Here is a 14938-nt window from a genome sequence, read left to right as displayed (position 1 = left end):
GCCTGTCCTGTCTGCTGCCGTGACTGTCCTCCACACCCCCCGTCCCAGGTCCCCCCCACTGGGGGCTGCACAGAGCAGCCAGCACCAATGGAACAGATCCTCAGCCCTGCTTTGGTGATGGGCTCCCCAGGATGCTCAATTACAAAAGTCACATTTTATAGGTTTGTTCTTTGCAGAAAATGTGCAAGTTTGCCAAGGTGGTGTCACGAATAAACCATCAGTACAGACTCTTAACTGTTGACCTCTAACCCCTCCTTCCCAGAAGCCATGGCTTTTAGCTCTTGTGTTTCCTTGGTCACCTTCTCTCTGGTCTTGTCCTTTTGAGCCCAGCCAGGTGCAGCCCTGTCCATCCTCTCTGTCTCTCTCTCCCCTCCTTTCTCCCCTACCCCTCGCTGGCTGGCTGGCTCCCAGTGGCTCACTGATGTGCACATGTTCTCCACACAGGACACAGCTTGGGCTACGGCTTTGTGAACTACGTGACTGCCAAGGATGCAGAGAGAGCGATAAACACACTGAATGGCCTGCGGCTCCAGTCAAAAACCATTAAGGTAAAGAGCTGCAATCATCATCTCATTGGTTCCGAGCTGCACAGAGATCTGTGTTGAGCCCTGGCCTTAGTGAAAGACCCAAGCTTTTATCTCCCCATCACTGTCTTGGCACCATTAGCACAGTTGCCCCTCAGAGCCTGGGCACTTCCAGGGCATCTCCTGTCGGCTTGTGTGAGACCCGTGTCGGGTGGTGACTGTCCCAGCCCTTGTTCCTCTGGCTCCTCAGCCCCACCTGCAAAGGGAGGATCCCCGGAAAGGACTTGCATGGGACCGCCCCTCCCCGACCCCGGTGTCCCTGGCGTGTTGGCTCACAGCAGCCCCCTGACATGAAGACCTCCCTGCCAGTCTCCTCTACCGGCCCAGCACTGCTGTCCTCCTGCCGAGTGTGCATTGGACCAGCGCCACCTTCCCACTTGGACCTGGTCATTGTTGCAGCGGTGGCAGCACTGCCCATCTGCCCCGGCCTCAGGCTCCCCTTCCTGCCCCATCCCAGCAGTTACGGTCCTCCTACCAGCTCACTCAGCAGTCACTGGCAACATTTAGGAGTTGCCCACTGTGTGCCACTCAGTGAACAAAACCATTTCCACGCCCTTGTAGGGCAGGCTGAGTATCTGCATGTGCACAGGTGCACACAGATGATAAATATGACACCAGGTGTGTGCCAAGGTAGGTGTCACCAGTTGGGGGTGCTGTGTCCTGTGGGGGTCTTCTTGATGACTTGAGGTGACTTGAGGGAAGGGAGAGAGCCATGCAGCACGACGGGGTAGCCTAGACAGACTGTCAGAAGCGTCATTCCCTAATCAGGGGCTGAGGTGGGTTCCTGGGACAAGTTGGCGAGTCCTCCAGGCCTCCCCGGACAGACCCTCCCACCTTCCTCTCAACCTGCCATCGCTGACCACACCTTCCTTTTCTCAGTCTCACCCCTCCCCACCCCCAGGTGTCTGTCTTCAGGCTCTGTCCACCCCTGGACCAGCTTTGGGTTTTCCTGATCTTCACTCCGTGCCCAGCCCTGCTGTAGAACATGCCCCCTCTTCCCACTCCACGAGGGACCCTGGCCGGGCTTCCTGCAGTAGCCCCTCCTGTGCTGTGCCCACCGGCCCTCACCCACAGACCTGGTGAGGCCCTCATGCCTGAGACAGGCACCCACCAGTGTCTCCAGAGCATCTCCCTCAACCCGAAGCCCCTGGAACAAGGTTGCCTTGTTGAACCTCTGCATCTTCCAGATCCTCAGGTAGCTCGAGGGGCCAGAAGTCTGAGTGCCCTCTGAGGGCCGTGAGCTGTGTGAGAGGGTCTGGTCCCTGCCCCTCCCAGTGCCTGGTGGTCACTGGATCTTGAGTGGTTCTCAGCTTATAGAAGTGTCACCCCAGTCTCTGCCTTCGTCTTCACACGGGGTTCCCCCTGTGTGCATATCTGTGTCCAGATGTCTCCTTTTTATAAGGACCCCCCATCATTGATCTGGGGCCATCTTACTCTGCTCTGAACTCATCATCATGAATTGGATCTATCACGATCCTGTTTCTAATGAGGTCACACTCCGAGGTCCTGGGGTCAGGACTCCCAACGGGAATTTGTGGGAGGATGTAATTCAGAAGTCTTGTGTTCTTTAAAAACCTCTCACAGGAGGGTTTCCCAAGAATAGGACAGTGGACCTGCCAGAGGCAAGGGAGCAGGTGGTGCGGGAGCTTAAGAGAGGGTTCTGGGCAGTGTCGCAGATCCAGTCGGGCGTGCCTGCCACGGGTGGACGGGCTCACTGCTGCTGTCTTCTTGGATTCTGATTTGACTCTGATCTGGACAGTAGCTGGAGAGGACAGGAAGCTGCAGTAGTCATCAGAGTCCCTGGAGACACCAAGGCTGGAAGGGACTGAAGTGCACTTGGCTCTGAAAGCATTTCCTCCCCGGGCTTTATTAAGAGGTGATCGCAACCACGGCCAGCGCCGGCCACCACAGCACTCCCCTGGCACTGGTCTGGGAATGTTCTTTCCCACAGCGTCCTTCACCAAAAGCCGAGGGCAGACCCCAAATGCAGCCTGTTCCAGGCGGATCTGCAAGGGGCCAGGCAGGACATCCTGGGGGACAACTTCCTGCTCGCCTGGCCCAATCCCAGGAAAGCGCAGAACAGCCTGAGTCCCAGCTCCTGCCTTCAGCCATCCTGCCTGAAATCTGACATGAAACAGTTGGAGTGACTCCCTCTGTCAGGAGTTTGAGCGAGGTGTTCTGTGGGGGGATGTAGACCCAGAAAGTTAAGGTGCAGACATAAGAGTGTGGCCAATATTCTTCTTGAAGTTGAGACACATGGCCACGCCCACCTGGTGGCCTCTTTCTCTGAGGGCAGTGCTGCTTCTGCCCCAGGTCTTGCCCCAGAGTGTCCCCAAAGTGCCTCAGGCCTGGCTGCAGCGCAGGGACGCGTCCAGGGGATGTTGTCACTGCTGTTCCACTCTCCCCTCAGGTGGAGCTGGGCTCTGACCACACCCCATTTTCTCCTTTCACCCTCTCTCTCTCCCTGTGGCCTGTGTCTTGCTTTCCAGGCAAAGGCAGTGCCTGTCGTCTCCTTTTCTGGAATATTCCAAATGTGCCTCAAGTGTGTGAGAGTCAGTGAGCGCGTGAACAAAGGGATGTGTGTGGGGGTGTGGCCTCCATGTGTAGCCCTGCACGCCTGCCCTTCCTGGCAGGCCTGAGTGTTGTGGTGGGAACACATCTATCGTTTGTGCCCTTGTGCTGCCCAGTGACACCTGAGAGGTCGTGTCTGCTACTGTGTTATGTATGGTCTCAGTTTTTTGACCCCCAGGGAGGAGTTCTACTCAGGTCTAACTGCTCCCCCTTCCAGAGCACATGGTTCTCTGCTGCTTCTACCTCCTTTGTCCCCCAGCCTCCTGACTTGGTCCTGACTCCCTCAGGTGTGGGGTGTGACACAGTCCTGTCTGCTCAGCCAGAGGTGAAGGGCTTTGTCCCAGGGACTCCTTGCCCACAGAGGTCTGGCCTTGGCCCCATCCCTCCATGGCCCACAAGATCTACCCTTCTCTCACCCCAAACGGGAAACACTAAAGACATTTCCTTGCCCCCAGCCTCGGACGTACACACCGTTTTATCTAAACTACTGCAAAGTTCCTATTAGTCTTCCTTCAGTTTTGCAAAACAGAAGCCCCAAAAATCATAGGGTCATTTAATGTTGAGCACTCACCTGTGTTCCCCCAGCCACGGGGCCCCATCTGGACTCCATGTCTAGCTGGCCTGCTGCCTCGTGGGCGTCACACTCCCCAGAGCACCCAGCTCTCTCCCCAGCCGTCCTCTGGGCCCCTCCCAGGTAGGACAGAGTCCCCTTCCAGCCCTGCTTCTTGTCCAGAGAGGCCCGAGGCCAAGGTAGGAGCACGGGCAGCCGGGCTTGGTCCCTGCCCTGCCCCATGCCAGCCACGCACCCCCAGACTCTCGACTATGAGATAGGAATGACATCTGCATCATCATGGCACATGAGGGTCCCTGCCTGGCCCAAGGCGGGCTGCCAGCACGGGCTGCCACAGGTGACCTCCCACAGGGTTGACTTTCCCTCACCTGAAGGTGTAACACCCTCCCTGGATGCCTTGGCCATGCACCTGCCCTAATGCTAGCAAGCGGTTTTGTTTTCAAGGTGTCATATGCGCGCCCAAGCTCTGAAGTCATCAAAGACGCCAACTTGTACATCAGCGGGCTCCCGAGGAACATGACCCAGAAGGATGTAGAGGACATGTTCTCTCGGTTTGGGCGGATCATCAACTCACGAGTCCTTGTGGATCAGACCACAGGTACGGTGCCTGGCCTGGGATGCAGTGCGCGTTCCTCTGGGTAGAGCTCGAGTCTCCTTGGGAAGGCAGATGGCTGTCTTTAGTTACTCCAGCCATGAGGACAGAATCACAGTGAGAAGACATTGGCTTTTGTTTAATGAGGCCAGGAAGGTTGGCGGGGGCGGGGGGCGGGGGGGGGGGGGGGGGCGGGGTGTTACGTGACATAAAAGCTGCCCCAACATGAAAGTTGAGGGGCGGCCAGGCTTTTACAGTGAAAACGCTAAGAGATCCTGGCACTATCCACAGGCACCACCCATCCCAGCCTGGACTCAAACATTGCCCTCCTACTGCAGGCAGTAGGGTGCGGTGTGGTACAGTCTCTTTTCCAGGTCCAGAGTCCCCACCTGTCATTGTCCCAGAGCTCCAAGGGGACTGTTTCTGAGGAGTCATTCTTGAGTCTCCACCACTCAATAACCCCCACCCCGGTAGCACATTCAGAGCTCGAAGGCAGCATGATGTCCTCTCTCAGGCTGTCCTGGCCACTTCACTACCCACCCTTGGGTCAGCTCAGCTCAGGACACAAGCAGCTCAGGCTCTGGGCTTTGCACACAGCACTCAGGCCCCACCGAACTGAGTACCACATGCCCAGAAGCCGCCCCTCAAGGTGACCATCTGCTCCACCAGCCTTGGGCCTGGGTCGGGCCAGCCACACACTCGGCTCTGTCAGGGAAGCAGTGAGCTTGAGACGTCTGATGTTTGGGCCCCTCGGCTCTGTTTTCTGCAGGAGTGGGAATTTGCTGACCAGCTAGAAAGTAAAACCGCTGCTCCCAGAGCTCGGTGAAACTGATAGACTTGACTGGTCGTTTTTTCATGTTCTTCCAGCACTGAGCATATTCCCCACCTCCTTAGCTGAGGTAGTCAGCGCACACTGGTAGTTGGGCTGCAGCAGCCGTGGCTCCGAGGTGACCTCCCCTGGGAGGCTGAAAACAGACACGGAGCAGGTGGGTGGGGTGTCCCAGCCCGTGGCAGACAAGAGTGGGGGTGCATGTTTTCCCGTATCCTCCCTGAGCTGCATGCTCTGGGGCCCGCAGCCTTGTCCCCAACTCTCCCTTGTCCCGTCTCAGCTGGGTGTGGGCTGGAGCCCAGCTTGGAGAGGGGCAGACAGCTTGAGTCCTCCAGGGCCCCGAGAAGGAGCAGAGGCTCCTGGAGTGTGGTCCCCAGGTGCAGGTCGCTGGCAGATCTGGGTACCCCCCAGTCTGGCACCGACACCCGCTCTGCTACAGGGACATGGACTCCACCCACCTGGCCTTTCTGCCCCTGGCTCTGGGCCGGGGATGGGCATGAGGTGACAATGCCATGTGCTTGGTATAAACCCCTGCGCCAGGCTAGTTCCTGTGGTCCCTCATTTGGCCCCTCCCTTACCTTCAAGTACCAGTCAATCAAGTGACCCTGCTGACTGGTCAGCGCCTCTGTTTACCCTCCTGCACAGGAGCGTCTGAGTGGGGTGTCGGGACCTGGAGCGGCCAGTGATGGTGGCCCGCATCCCACCTCTGTGGCCCTGCTTTCCCCAGTCCTGTGTGGACTGCTGGCCTCTGCTCATCTCGGTCCAGCCCTGCACTGCTGAGCAGGGCCCAGCTCCCACTCTGGAGTCCACCCACCTTGAGGGCACCTCCCCCACCCCTGGGCCACGGAGCTTTTGTCCCCAACGTCCTGAGGGCGGTCACTCCTACAGGCAGTTCACTCACCTGTTTGCTGGAGATTTTGCCCTCTTTCCCTTTGCAAGGCTGCTGTCTCCTAGATTTTGGGAGACCCTCAGGCCTCCCCACCAGCTTCTGCCACTTATATGTGGGCCCCCACTCCACACCCCTGCCTGTCTTGAGGAGCTTTGCAAGAAGAGGGTGCAGGAGATGTGAGGAGCCCCCAGGGCCTCCTCTCCACAGCCCTCCCCTAGGCCGGAATGTGACGCTGGAGAGTAGAAAGCAAGCCCGTGGGCCTGTGGGCTCCCCTTCTCTGCTCTGGAGGATGCCACTGCTCAGTGCTCCTCTGTTGGGACCCTCTGGAGCCCAGCAGCCAGGCCGCGAATGACACAGAGCAAGTCTGCATGTCAGGTTTGCTTTCGTGTGACGTATGTTTTAAAGAAACAGAGACGCGCTCAAAAAACCTTAACCCATAATTTTTTTTAAAAATGGCCTGAGTAATTAAAAAGAAAAAAACAGATGGTCTGGTTAATTAAAAAAAGAAAAAAAGAAAAAAGAAAAACCATAATTTCTGAGCTGACAGAAGTGTTTTTTTTGTTTTTTTTTTTCTTTGCTTCTTTATACATTGTAATTAATGACTTTTATAGTTGGCTCATCTAGAGATGGTGCCATTTAGTGGTCTCTGCTCTTAATCCCAAAACTCTAGAGGAAAAATAAAAACTCATCTTTAAAATGTATACATTCATCCAAGCATTGAGTTTATATTCCCTCACTTTAAGTAACTTTCTTTTACTTGGGTTTTCTTGCTTTCACTTGGGCAGTTTTCATTTGATAGTCATTTTACAAAACCAGACAAGGAAGCCACACTTGCACACACACACTCTCTCTGCTTGATCGCAAGGTCTTCCTAAATAGAGTGAGACTGTCCCCTGCAGGCAGCTTTCTGTGGGAGCCAGCCAGCCGCGGCTTCCAATGAGATTTGCCTGCAGTTAGATCTCGTTCGGGTTCCCATCTGTCTAAGCCATCGTTCGTGTCGTTAAAGAGTAAATAAAGAGTGTATGCCAAGTACTTGTTTTCAGGTGTTCCTTCTGAACTAAAATTTTAAAATGGGCTCAGGCTCTAGACTGCGCCTGGCACATGTGAATCTCCGGATCTGGTCTCACTGACTCAGTGAGCATCTCTGGCTATGTCCATTTAAAGTTCATACTTACATAGTCATGGAGCCATGGTGGGGGCAGCCTTGAGACTGCCAGGGGCCACTGTGTGGCCTCCCAGGGTGCTGTGCTGGGGGCGCCCCCAGGAGGAAGCATTTCCCGGTTGGAAAGTTGGGGTGTGTGCTTTAGGACTTGGCATTCACAGTATGTTACAGTTGTGGCAGAAGAACCCCTGCCTGAATGCCCCTGACTTCCGTCTGCTTGTTTACATGGGGCCCACGATGTGTCTTCCCAGTCAGAACAGAGCGTGGGATTCTATTAGTAGGCCCCGAGGGGACACCACTTCTGGCAGTAGAACTTGTCATTGCTGCCCCTGCCTGGTATGCCTGAGTCCCCCACACCCCTCCTTGGCCCCCACCCTGGGCCCATCCTGGGGACTATCGATGGGACCCTGTGGGACATGGGAGCCAACTTGGGGGTGTTCCTTACACTCACTTAGCCGGTAGTCCAGGGCCCTGGGCTCTTCTGCTCTGATAACTGTCATTCACCATCTGGTAAAGGCCTCAGGACAGCCTGTGACTGGCCGTGGAGAGTGAGAACGTCCAGGGTAGGGCTGTCTGCCACAGCCTCCTCTCCAGGGTGCTCCCCCACTCGCCTTCAGCTGTCACCTCCACACTGCGACCTCCACCCTTGACCCCAGGAGAAAGAGCTGGTTCTCTTCATGGCTCCACATTGCTTCACCCCAGCCCCACCTCATTTCTCCATTTCTTCAAGGGACCAGCCCCTGTCATTCCTCCCAGGCCCAGAATGTGGGCAGAAGGAGGGTAGAAGGTGACTGAGCCCACTCCCACCTGGTTTGTTCAGGTCTCACCCTCATGCCAGGCTGACCTGGCCCTGCCTTCAGCAGTTGGGCCTGGGATTCAGGCAGCCATGTTCTTGTTCCTTCAAGGGCTGGGGCAGCAGCAGAATCGGGGGCTTGCCTTCAGGAGGCCCTGTCCAGGGACCCAAGGCAGCTGAAGCCAATGATGAACATACCCAAGGCAGGGAGCCTATGGGTGGGTGTCAGCACTGCTGAGGGCCCTCAGAGTCAAGTGAGGCCAGACTTTTCCCAGAAAACTTAGAATATCCAAGAGGTGAGTGAGGTGTTGGCGGCAGGAAAGAGCCACCAGGGGGCAGCTGGGTTACTCAGACTCCACGTCCTTCGGAGACTCAGGAGGCTGAGTCAGGCACTGAGCAAATGGATTAGATCAGGCCAAGCTGGGAAGGTGACCTGTGAAGGCCTGGCGTGGGTATGAGGCCGGATGGCCGGCAGGCCACGGGAGGGAGCACCCTGGGGCAAGGGAGAATTTCTAACTGTCCGCCCACCCCTCAGCATGCCGTGCACCGGCACTGTGGTGGGCCCCGGACCTCCACAGTAACAGAGGATAAAACGTGGCTTCCTTTTAAAAAAGAGGTCTGGGGCATTTCTCCAGGATGTTGTGCCAAAGTGTCTTATTGCGCAGAGGCTTCATTGTTTCTTCAACTCAGAAGAAAGTTTGAAACCTTAATCTTTTATTAGTCATTGTTTGTTTTAATTTGTTCATGTTCCATATTTAGGTTTAATTTTTGTTTCTCTTATTAGCCAAGCATCCAGTTTAAACCACAGTAGGCTGACTGACTTGACTTTTGCTTTTCAGTTTTAAAGCTCCTTGCATTTTTTCCCCCTAACTCCATTTTTGTTGGTTTGTTAAAAAGGTTTGTCCAGAGGGGTTGCGTTTATCCGGTTTGACAAACGGTCGGAGGCAGAAGAGGCAATTACCAGTTTCAATGGTCATAAACCCCCAGGTTCCTCCGAGCCCATTACAGTGAAGTTCGCAGCCAATCCCAACCAGAACAAAAACGTGGCGCTGCTCTCCCAGCTGTACCACTCACCAGCTAGACGGTTCGGAGGCCCCGTCCACCACCAGGCGCAGAGATTCAGGTGGGTCAGGAGGGTGCACTCTTCCTGCCACGGCCACACGTGCCGCATCCAGCTGCTCGCAGCCTGCTGGGCAGGCACTCCCGGGCTGCAGGAACTGCTGCACACTGGGCTGATCGTGTCCTGTCTCTGTGTCCCCTGCCCGCCTCAGAGGGCTATCTGTGTGGAGCCGTGTGTTTCCATCTGAGTATGTCTCTAATGGGAGTAAAAAAGGTGGCACAGCTCCAGCTAGCTCCCAGCGCCTGGCACTGCAGCCTGCAGTTCCTCAGGACAGGCAAGCGGACCGCAATACGGAGGAGCATCCTGTATCTGGGGAGGAAGGTGTAGCCTGAGTTCACTGGAAGGCTGCTCTCCTTCCAGAGTTCTAAACAGGTTTTAGACTTTTGATGAGCAGCCCAAGGGCAAACCTTTCTTGTCCACCTCCTTGTGGAGTCATTTGGTGTCTAAATATTACTGATTCTGCTGTTGAAAAGCCCCGTCCTAGAGGTGGACTGTTTACCCGCCTTCCTTAGCCTTTCCACATAAAACAGTTCTAGTCGCCAGGATGTAGTAGAGCAGAGACGCGTAGAGCTGGTGACTTGGACTCTGAAATCAGCTGTATTACTATCTCATGAACAACAGAGAGGCCCACAAGCTGGCCTGTCTTCGTTGGCTTTTCAGGTTTAAAGGCACAGCTGGGGAAGTGGACAGAAGTGAGCTTGATCCAGTTTGAAAGTCAGATAGCGCAATCAGTGTCACTGCGGATCTGGTGGAGGGTGTAGATGGCCAAGTTCAGGAAGTTACCTGTGAACTCTGGAAAACCAGAGAGCTCGGGGGAGAAGAGAAAGGGAGACACAAATTCAGGAAGGGCCAGGCAGGAGAGTGACCATGACCTCCAGGGACAGACAAAAGGAAAGAGCAAAGAGGGGAGGTCAGAATAAGAGGGAGGAAGACCCAGAAGAGGAGAGAGTTTGCAGAAGGGCCCCCAGATCTAGGATAGGATGGGTCAGTCTACCTCTGTACCATCAGAGGTAAGAACGGGGCAGTTCACGAGAGTTGAGATGGTCAGCTACCACTAGCAGGAGACTCTTGGGAGTGAATGAGAATGAACTACACTGTCAACAAGACAGCGCAGTCTGTCTTTTTGAACAGCCTTGGATCGTTTTCAGTTTAACGGATACGTCAAGGTTTAGTGAACCACTATCATAACTTGGGTCCACATCCTACAAAAGTTAGAGGAAACAAGGTTCGTTTAAAACTCAGACCTCTTTCCAGTTCTCACTGAAAAGCAACTTACACAGGCACTCTGGGGCCCTTACCCACCCCCATTTCAGTGATTCTGTGGTCTCACCACTAACAAATCATTTAACCAACTCAGACATCCGGTGTGTCTGTTTAACGTCATTCCCGCAAATTCAAAATCACGGCCCACGGCACGCCTTGATTCTTCATCAGTGGTCACCGTTCTGTCAGTGGGCCGCACCCCAGGGGGCTGGCCACTCTTCTCCAGAGTCTGTCCAGGGAGTGAATCTGTTCAGTGGCACTCGAAGGCACCCTGCTCACCCCTGGGTCAGACCCACACCTCAAACTTGATTGCGTTTTGGAGCAGGTAGTACTTTTCCGATTGCATTGTGGGGCTTCAGAGATGCTGTGTCATGCTCAAGGTTTCTCAACTGGTCCTCTGACAGTTAACTTTTGTGTTTTTGAAACATCTCAAGGGCCACATGGCTTCAGTAGCAATTTTGTCATCTTCCTTCATCGTTACTGCCACGGCCATGATTTGTAGGCTTATTTTTACATGACTAAAAGTGTTTCTTTAGAAACGGGGCCCAAGGGGCTTCCCTGGAAGTCCAGTGGCTAAGACTGCCTTCCAAGGCAGGGGCCATGGGTTCGATCCCTGGTCAGGGGACTAAAGTCCCACATACTATGGGGTGCAGCCAAAAATTTTTTTTAGAAACTGGGTGGTCTCACATTTTTGGTAAAGCTTGGTGGACTTGCAGTCCACAGCCCAGGCCCTTCTGGGGTGTTATGAGCCAGCAGTGGAAGGTTGTCCAGAGCTGTGCCCTGCTGCAGTGGCCTTCATGGGTGTATGCTGTATGCAGACACTGCTTGGCTGTGAACCCTTGGAGAGGGAGGGTCCTGACGAGGTGGGGGGTACAAAATTCAGAGAAACAAGAAGATTCAGCCCTCCCCCACCCCAGGCAAACACACATACATACACAGACGTATAGGATAAGGAAGGGTTTCCCTAGAGGGAGCTGGGAGTGTAACAGCACCTAGGAGGATGTAGAGAAGTTCCCATCTTTTAAAATGTGGGAAGTACAGGTGTGACTAAACAGGACCCCCCTCCCCACAGTGGGAGGGGTGGAGGGAGCGGCTGGTCAGAGGCCACTACAGGCCCCCTCAATGGGGGAGGTGGGTTGAGGCTCTGACCCACTCCGGGCAGCCAGTGTCTCCTCAGAGCCCATTCCCTATGGAGCAAGGAGCCCGTGCCCTCCCTCTGACACTGTATTGACTTCCGCTCAGTGAAAAACTCTGATGGTGCCCAAGGTGGGGGGCTGCCAGCCCAAGCGCCCCCATGGGCCACGTGTCCACGCGCGGGCCCACCTTGACCCTGACCTGAACGCTGTGCTCTCTGTTTGCTAGGTTCTCCCCCATGGGTGTAGATCACATGAGTGGGCTTTCTGGTGTCAATGTCCCGGGCAACGCTTCTTCGGGCTGGTGCATCTTCATCTACAACCTGGGCCAGGATGCCGATGAGGGGATCCTCTGGCAGATGTTCGGCCCGTTTGGCGCCGTTACCAATGTGAAAGTGATTCGCGACTTCAACACCAACAAGTGCAAAGGCTTTGGCTTTGTGACCATGACAAACTATGAAGAAGCTGCCATGGCCATAGCAAGTCTGAACGGCTACCGCCTGGGGGACAAAATCTTACAGGTTTCCTTCAAAACCAACAAGTCCCACAAATAACTCGCTTACGCTTTTTTTTTTTTTGTACGGAATAGATAATTAAGAGTGAAGAAGTTGAAACTTTTTTGTTAGTGTACAACTCATTTTGCGCCAATTTTCACAAGTGTTTGTCTTAGTCTAAATGAGAAGTGAAAAGGTTTTTATACTCTTGGGATGCAGCCGACATGTTCAAATGTTTGAAATCCCACAATGTTAGACCAATTTTAAGTTTCTTAAGTTATTTCCTTTAAAATATATATTAAACAGAAATCTAAATAGACTGCATTGACTAACCAGTCCCTCGGGATGGTGGTGAAACTGAAGCATGCTTTAACTTCCGAGACTGTCTAACACGCGTTTCATTCAATGTCTCCACAAACTGGATAGAAACCAACAAGCAAACAGAAATGATGTTTTAGTTTTAGTTCCTAAAGATGTTAGACAGATGCTGAGTGCGTGTTTTTCTCAACCGCTTCCACATTTTAAGCGATTTCTGCTTCGGTTGACAGGAAATTGCTTTCCCAAGCAGGTCCCATTGCCACCTGCTGCTCACTCAGCTGAGGGCCCCCGGCTGTGGCAGCGGGCCAGTCTGCTGTGGGCCACCGGCGGGAGGGGGACCGCACGCCGGGCCGGGCCAGGCCCTGCGGAGGACACGAGGGGTCTCCTACGCCCAGGCGCCAATGGGAACGGACCAAAGAGTTTCAGGGGAACTCCAGTGTATTCCAGAGTCAGATCTCAGCTGCAGGCACGCCTCAAGATGCCTTGCTCCTCCGACACCCCGAATTCCTGTCCACACGTTGCATGCACAGTGCCCCCACAACAGCGGATATTGTCGACCCCTGTCTTCGCTCCAGTTTCCGAGCGCATTGACCACAGCTCCAATGCGTCAGATAGCTCTATTTTTTAACGACACAGAAACATTTGAGCATTGTATTTCTCGCATCCCTTCTCGTGAGCGCTAGGCTTTTTTCTATTTTAGTCGGGTTTTGTTTTGAAACTTTGCTCTCCTGTGAACACTCAACAGAAAAGTACTTACTTCCTGACAGTTACCTATTAACAAAAAAAACAAACAACAACAACAAAAAAACACCCTTTGATTTGTAGTTTTAAAGATTAACCCTCAAAGTTCTCTTCATAACTGCCTTGACGTTTTGGGTTGTTCTGTTAATTTTCTTTTGCTTTTTTGTGTTTTTTGTTTGTTTTTACTTTTGCATTTAAGACCATTAAATTTGATTTTGTTTTGCTCGAATTTTGTTTTGTTTTTTATTTTACCTTTTCTTTCTTTTTGGCTAGGTAAGGTACAGACAGCCCAGCATTCAGGGAGGATTCGTAAAATTTTAAGCAACAAATATACTTGCCTCAAGACAAAGCATTTCCGGATCTGTGATGTTAGGATTGCGCCCGCACAGGTGGGGTTTTTTCCCAAACGGGGAGTGGGCAGGGAGAGTCCGAGAGAGGGCCTGAGAGGTAAACAGGCAGGGCCCCAGGCTCCGGGCAACTCCTCAGGAGCGTGATGTGATTTTTTTTATAAATAACCAGTGTATGAGAGAGTCAAAACCACCATAATTTAGTACCAGCGGTTTTTAACCTTGACACGAGAGACTAATAAAGCATGTGAACGATAGGCTGTTTTTTAGTTATCGATATCATGGAATTGCGGCTTTATTTATTTATTTATTTATTTAAGTGGAAGTCACTGGGCTGTAGGCACAGCCTTCCACAGAGTGGGTCAGTGTTCTGAAACACCACCCCACTCCCGCCCTCGACCATTTGAGGCTGCCCGTCCCCCCATCCCTTCCCTCATGCTTTACTGAGGGACTGCCAGCCGCTTACCTGAGCCTCCCCAGTTTACCATGCAGCCCTCTTCTTACCCCACAAAGGGCCAATTTCATCCCTTGAGGTCTTGTCTCACAAGTTGGCCAAGTGCCACGGAGGGCCTCCTCCCTCCTGTAGGATCTTCCAGATTCTAAGTCCAAGCCAGCTTACATGCCTCCTCCTGGATCCAAGGCCCATTTGCCCGGACTTGACATGAAGAGGGTCCCCACTGTGTGTACCCCAGAGCACTCCACACCCCAGGCCTGGGATGCTCTCCTAGAAAAATATACCATGCAGGTGGTGCCAGCCTCGGGCTAACATCTTCTCAGAGCAGGTGAGGCTCCCCGTCCTCAGGGTGGCCCTTAGGCCTCCTCGCTGACACAGCCTGCCAGCCCACGCTGGCATGCAGTCTCCTACGAGAACTCTGTCAGAGGCCTGCACTGCGGAGCGACAGGCTCACAGCCAGCACCATAGCCCGTCCCCTCGTCCCCTCTGTTTTATTGGGATCACATTGGTTTTCCTGATGGTAGTACACATGAGATGGAAACGTGAAGCGCATACGGACCTCTGCGAGTTGCCCAGAGTATCTCAGTAAATGTCTCGTTTTACGCGGTCCCCACTCTGAACAGCCTTCTGGCTAAAAACCCTCATGTGTTTCTTTGGGAGTTTTAATTTGCGAGCGTGCAGGAGGATACTGCCTTTGACACGTTCTACTTCCGAAAAGTAATCGTCACTGCCACGGAAGTCCCAGATGCTGGCCCTGTGTCCGAAAAATTCATTACATCGCTAAGCTTGTTTGCAAAAGGAAGACCTCATTTTTTTTTTTCAAGTCACAATCTGAAAGAAACCATGTTTAAAAAAAAATTTTTTTAACCTAGATCAGTCATATTTGTATCTTGTGAAATGAATGCTCTCCTTTTCTTTAAGAATTTTGCTGAAAAAGAATTGAGGATAAGATGATGTTAATTTATGAAAACTTTGGTTTGGCACATAAATACCAAAGAGACTCTGACTGAATTCTCTTGGCCTGTGTGACTGGCCCTCCTAGTTGTTCACTCAGCAGCTGCACCTCTGTGTACCTGG

The 14938-nt window shown here is 53.2% G+C and overlaps 1 protein-coding gene across 1 annotated transcript in view; it reads left to right on the top strand.

Moving 5' to 3' along the window:
- The window catches only part of ELAVL1 (ELAV like RNA binding protein 1), a 37197-nt gene extending 23908 nt beyond the window's left edge, over positions 1-13289 (top strand). Inside the window, exons 3-6 of the mRNA XM_019964273.2 lie at positions 445-548; positions 4171-4324; positions 8889-9114; positions 11737-13289. Of these exons, the coding sequence (XP_019819832.1) occupies positions 445-548; positions 4171-4324; positions 8889-9114; positions 11737-12061 (809 nt within the window). The 3' untranslated portion in view covers positions 12062-13289. The remainder of the gene's footprint in view (positions 1-444; positions 549-4170; positions 4325-8888; positions 9115-11736) is intronic.
- The last annotated feature ends 1649 nt before the right edge of the window (positions 13290-14938 follow it).

The sequence above is a fragment of the Bos indicus genome, chromosome 7 (assembly GCF_029378745.1).
Source record: "Bos indicus isolate NIAB-ARS_2022 breed Sahiwal x Tharparkar chromosome 7, NIAB-ARS_B.indTharparkar_mat_pri_1.0, whole genome shotgun sequence".
Taxonomy (NCBI): Eukaryota; Metazoa; Chordata; class Mammalia; order Artiodactyla; family Bovidae; genus Bos; species Bos indicus.
Note: the sequence above shows the minus strand (reverse complement) of the source record. Positions and strands in the feature narration are given on the sequence as shown.